Genomic DNA, 5,493 nt, shown 5'->3' with positions numbered 1-5,493 from the left:
ACGAAGAATTGAGGCAGTTCTGAAGGCAAAAGGGGGTCCAACCCGTTACTAGCGTGGTGTACCTAATAAAGTGGCCGGTGAGTGTAAACTCATGTTTGTTGGTTGAAATAAAACCGTTTTCTGCTCTAATGAGTCCAGTTCAAATGAGTCTGGTTCAGGACTTTGGTTCTGATCTGATTCCAGTTGGCAGCTGCTGAAGTTTCCCAGGAGAGTCCAGGGAGCAGATCTGGACCCAGACCAAGTGTGAGCTGGCAGCAGAACCCGACACGTGAGGCGAGTCCTGCAGGAGGCATCAGGCCAGCACAGCGTGGAGCAGCAAGGAGGTCAGAGCTGCTCGTTTCTGGATTCATCCTCAGAAAAACATCATAAAAGATGAAAAATAAAGTTTCTTCTCTCAAACAGAAACCTCTGACTGAACCAGACTCTTATTTTGAAAAGCTTTATTAAAGCTCAAACCTCTTCCTGTTTGATTTTTCTTTATTTTTTTCCTTTAATTCTAAATCCTGATTGTTTAAAACATTGATGACATCATCAAACGTCAACCAATCAGAGCTCCTTAAACAAGATGATGTTTTTAATCTGACTGAAAGTCTCAGGCCCACATCATGACCAGGCTCACCTGAGGAACACCTGGACTCAGGTCCAAATCAGGACTTCCTGCTGTGAGGCCTCAGCTCAGACCAGATCTGATCATCAGACTTTAGTTTCTGGTCCCTCAGCTGGAAACTGCTGGTCTACATCTGGACCCTGAACCACATCATGGATCTGGTTTGGTTTTGTTTCTGGACCAAAGCTGAGGTGGTTTCAGCCGGCCAATCAGAGACCGGCCTCAGGTTCAGTCCTGGGAAACTCCCCAGGGTCTCACCAGGGTCTCATCAGGGTATCTGGGTCAAAAAGAGGCGGCCATTCAAGACCTCTGACTTCCTGACCCAAATCTGATGGACACGTGAGGACACGTGAGGACACGTGAGGACACGTGAGGACACGTGAGGGCACAGAGACACGTCCAGAAACAAGGTGCTGAGGGGAGGAGGGGGACCTCGTTAGTCCAAATGAGCTGAACCCACAACAAAAACCTGTTTCTGGTCTCCAAACCGAGACGAAGGACCAGAAAAAAGAGTCTGTTCATGAAGCACAGCTCTGTCTCCTTGGTGAGCTGAACCTCGTGACACCTGCAGGTCCTCAGTCCTCTGTCCTCTGTCCTCAGTCCTCTGTCCTCTGTCCTGTCCTCTGACCTCTGTCCTCAGTCCTCTGTCCTCTGTCCTCAGTCCTCTGTCCTCAGTCCTCTGTCCTCTGTCCTCAGTCCTGTCCTCTGTCCTCTGTCCTGTCCTCTGTCCTCTGTCCTGTCCTCTGTCCTCTGTCCTGTCCTCTGTCCTCTGTCTTCATACCAATATAATCAAATATTCCACTTTTTCTTTTTTACAAGTGAAACTGATTCTGGTTTTAGTTTTGGTGCAGACAGTGAGGACAACCCTGCAGGACCTGCAGGACCTGCAGGACCTGCAGGACCTGCAGGACCTGGACCCAAAACCTGACTGTTTCACAGGCTCTCTTCTGTTTTTGACTTCAGAGGACATCCTGAGTTCTCTGAGGGACACACCAGGTCTCTGGGGGACATCCTGAGGTCTCTGAGGGACACACCAGGTCTCTGAGGGACACACCAGGTCTCTGAGGGACATCCTGAGGTCTCTGAGGGACACACCAGGTCTCTGAGGGACACACCAGGTCTCTGAGGGACATCCTGAGGTCTCTGAGGGACACACCAGTCCCTGCTGTCAGTTAATTTTGCTGCAGTGCATGCTGGGTAAAGACCTGTCCTCTGGTCTGGTTCTGGTCCAGAAGTCTCGTGGTTCAGGTGAGGCCTGCAGAGATGGAGCTCACTGCACGGTCTGACCTTCAGGGTGAAAACAGTGAATAATGTCATGTCTTGGCATTGTGTTACCATGGTAACAGCTGTATACTGTGTCCCTCAGCTGTGGAACATGTAACACACGTGTCCCATGACGGCGAGGACACCCAGCAGCTGGTCTTATCGGTCCATCAGCTCCAGCAGCTCCAGCAGCAGCAGGGTCAGCAGCAGCAGCAGCACGTAGCAAACATTAGCTGTAATTACAGCCGTCTGCAGAGGAAACTGATCCAGATCTGCTTAGATCCTGCAGGGTCTGTCTGAGACCAGCTCAGACCTGCAGGGTCTGTCTGAGACCAGCTCAGACCTGCAGGGTCCATCTTAGACTGGTTTCTATCAGAACCATGAAGAACAGGACTGGGTTCTATTTGTGGGTCCAGATCTTAACAGAACTTTGAGGACTCTCCCTGGTGTATCTCAGACTGGATCTAAAACCTGTTTCCTGTTGTTCAGACGACAGAAACACTGAGGAAGAGGAGGAGACACCAGGCTGCTGTTTGATGATGAAGAAACATGTGTCTGGTCACGTAGCCACCACACACACACACACACACACACACACACACACACACACACACACACACACACACACTTGTTCTTCTATCCTCGGTGGGACTTTCATTGACTTTCCGTCCTGGTCATTGCCACAGCAGTTTGTGCTCACCTGGTCTGCAGCGCCCCCCAGTGTTGTGACGGCCTCCTGCAGCCGCTCTCTGACCTTTGACCCCCGGTGATAAAGCTGCAGGCTGAGGGTCAGCAGGAGGCTGCGGGCTCTGGTCCACGGGCCAGGCTCGTCTTCCTCGTCTTCATCCTCGTACTCCTGAACCCTCATCTCCCACTCCCGCCCTGAGGACCAGAAACATTTCAGCTGATGCTGTGGTGAGTCAGCATTTTACTTATTTCATTTATTTACAGACTTCGACATTTGGTTTTTGTAACATTTATACATGTTTATGTATGTTTACATATGTTTATGTATGTTTACGTATGTTTATATATGTTTATACATGTTTATATATGTTTATGTATGTTTACATATGTTTATGTATGTTTATATATGTTTATGTATGTTTATATATGTTTATGTATGTTTATATATGTTTATACATGTTTATATATGTTTATGTATGTTTACATATGTTTATATATGTTTATACATGTTTATATATGTTTTTGTATGTTTATATATGTTTTTGTATGTTTATATATGTTTATGTATGTTTATATATGTTTATACATGTTTATATATGTTTATACAAGTTTATATATGTTTATACATGTTTATATATGTTTATGTATGTTTATATATGTTTATATTTATTTATGTTTATTGACACTATTTTTTTCCACACTTGGAACGAGGGGAACATGGTTGTCTGGGTGGAACGGTTGCTGCTGGATTTGTCTGATTCCTGGGGCTGGAGTCCGATATACCAGCACCACTTTTCATCGAAGACATGGAAGATCTTTATTTAATTGGATTATGATAAATGGATTCCTGCTGATCGGCAGAGGAGGGTTCCAGATTTATCGAAAAGTGAAAGCGACCCTGACAGTGGATTGGGCCTTTTAAGGAGCTGTTCGGACGCACTTGAAGGATTCTGCAGGGCTGGAAGCACACAGGCTCTCAGCTGGGGGGAAATTCACAAACTGGATGTGATTATGAGGATCACAACTCAGGAGCGACCCTTCAGCATGTATGGACTACATTCTGGGTGAGCTTCAATCGGTGTGAGGCGAGGAAGACCCCATATTCGGCTGATTGGCTTTTTTCACCACCTCAGAGTTTGCAGTAAAGACACTTGAAAAGCAGCAGGAATTTCAAGGCTGCTTTGTTCCAAAACAGTTGGATTTTCTATCTGGCTCCCAGCAGCACGGCCTTGAGGGCTCAGCGATCAGGTTATCAGATGTTCGTTTTAATCTTGTTCATTTAGTTAATCTCAGATAACTTACAGATTCAGACACAAAAAGTTTTTACTTTTGAAATTATTTCAGCATCAGTCGGTGTTTCTCTTCTTCTCTTCATATGAATCATAATTAACCCTTAAATTGCTGGAGGAAGTGAGACTCACGTGTCTTACTGCACATGTCTGATCAGGAAATCTGTGATCCACCCAGTGGGTCCAGTAAACAAACTGTGAACGTGCATTAATCCCAGATTATTTACAGCTGGTTTTAATGAACAACCCTAACTGAGCGTGGCTTGGTGTTAGATCAACTGATTACAGCTGTTTACAAGTTGAAGGCTAGTTCAAGATCAGCTTACAGCTCAGATCCTGAGTTTAGAAATCTGACTTTTGTGAAATGGACCTCAGGACCTGAACCACCTGGTCTCTGACTCACGCAGTGTTGGTGGGAGGGGCATGTAGAAGGCGGTGGCGTCCTCCAGGAGAGTCAGAACATTGTCCAGTCCCAGCGAGGCCGCCTGGCCCACCTGGGAGTCCTGCAGCTGCCTCACGGCCCGGCGGACCGCCTCGACCACGCGCTCCAGCTGGTCCACAGCTCCGTCCAGACTGTCCACCACCCAAACCTCCACGTCGTCCAGAGTCACAAAGAAGGCATCTTTCAGGTGAGTCAACACCTGGTGACAGAGACCAGTCAGACTTTATGCATGTTTACTATTCAGGTCTGATTGATAGAGAGAAAACAAACCTGATCTGTCGACTCGTTCAGGATGGGAAAGGCTTTCTCCAGACGGTCGAGTCCATCCAGTGCAAAACTGTTGGCAACGTCAACTGCAGAAATAGAAAAACCAAATAAACTACAGCGTTAGCAGTGGTTAGCAGGGTGTTAGCAGCAGTTAGCAGGAAGTTAGCAGCTGTTAGCAAAGGTTATCAGTAAAGTAGGGTGTTAGCAGTTGTTAGCAGCAGTTAGCATGGTGTTAGCAGCAGTTAGCATGGTGTTAGCAGCAGTTAGCATGGCATTAGCAGCTGTTAGCATGGTGTTAGCAGCTGTTAGCATGGCATTAGCAGCAGTTAGCATGGTGTTAGCAGCAGTTAGCATGGCATTAGCAGCATTAGTGACAGTAAACATCTCTACAGTATGATCTGTGGTTCCAGCAGCATTCAGGTCTACGTACTCTGTGGTTCCAGACTCTGGAGGAGGGGGCTGACTTGTCTCATGGCCTCTCCTGAGACTCTGCGAACTCCCACCTCTGCCACTCCTGCCATCATGTTCAGCAGGAGGTAACGACCTTTGAACTCTGAGTATGTTGCACTCACTGTCTGTAACGCTGAGTGAACCAGAGGCAGACGGGAAACTCTCAGCAGGACACTGGACTGAAACACAGGTTGGACCGGGTCATTCTAGACTCAGCAGGTCCACAGAACTGGTTTTATACTGGAAAACAAACCTGCTCAGACCTGACTCACCTTGTGATCTGTGTGGTGTTCCATTTGTTCTTCAGCAAATATAAAGAGAAACAGAATGAAGGAGAGATCATCATCATCATCATCATCATCATCGTCATCATTATCATCATCATCATCCTCATCAGCATCATCGTCATCATCATCATCGTCATCATTATCATCATCATCATTATCATCATCATCATCTTCATCATTGTGACGGCCCTGCTACATTAG

At 46.7% G+C, this 5,493-nt stretch overlaps 2 protein-coding genes across 2 annotated transcripts in view; both read right to left on the bottom strand.

Moving 5' to 3' along the window:
- Window positions 1-5,493, bottom strand: part of syt11a (synaptotagmin XIa) — a 31,238-nt gene that overhangs the window by 6,475 nt on the left and 19,270 nt on the right. The window lies entirely within an intron of this gene.
- plin6 (perilipin 6) overlaps window positions 1-5,493 on the bottom strand; it is a 12,013-nt gene that overhangs the window by 3,006 nt on the left and 3,514 nt on the right. The window contains exons 2-6 of the mRNA XM_014031680.1: window positions 5,278-5,306; window positions 4,986-5,184; window positions 4,559-4,641; window positions 4,250-4,487; window positions 2,571-2,752 (exon numbers count right to left, since the gene is read on the bottom strand). Of these exons, the coding sequence (XP_013887134.1) occupies window positions 2,571-2,752; window positions 4,250-4,487; window positions 4,559-4,641; window positions 4,986-5,184; window positions 5,278-5,301 (726 nt within the window). The 5' untranslated portion in view covers window positions 5,302-5,306. The remainder of the gene's footprint in view (window positions 1-2,570; window positions 2,753-4,249; window positions 4,488-4,558; window positions 4,642-4,985; window positions 5,185-5,277; window positions 5,307-5,493) is intronic.

The sequence above is a fragment of the Austrofundulus limnaeus genome, unplaced genomic scaffold, assembly GCF_001266775.1.
Source record: "Austrofundulus limnaeus strain Quisiro unplaced genomic scaffold, Austrofundulus_limnaeus-1.0 Scaffold1300, whole genome shotgun sequence".
Taxonomy (NCBI): domain Eukaryota; kingdom Metazoa; phylum Chordata; class Actinopteri; order Cyprinodontiformes; family Rivulidae; genus Austrofundulus; species Austrofundulus limnaeus.
This window is presented reverse-complemented; position numbering and strand designations above follow the sequence as displayed.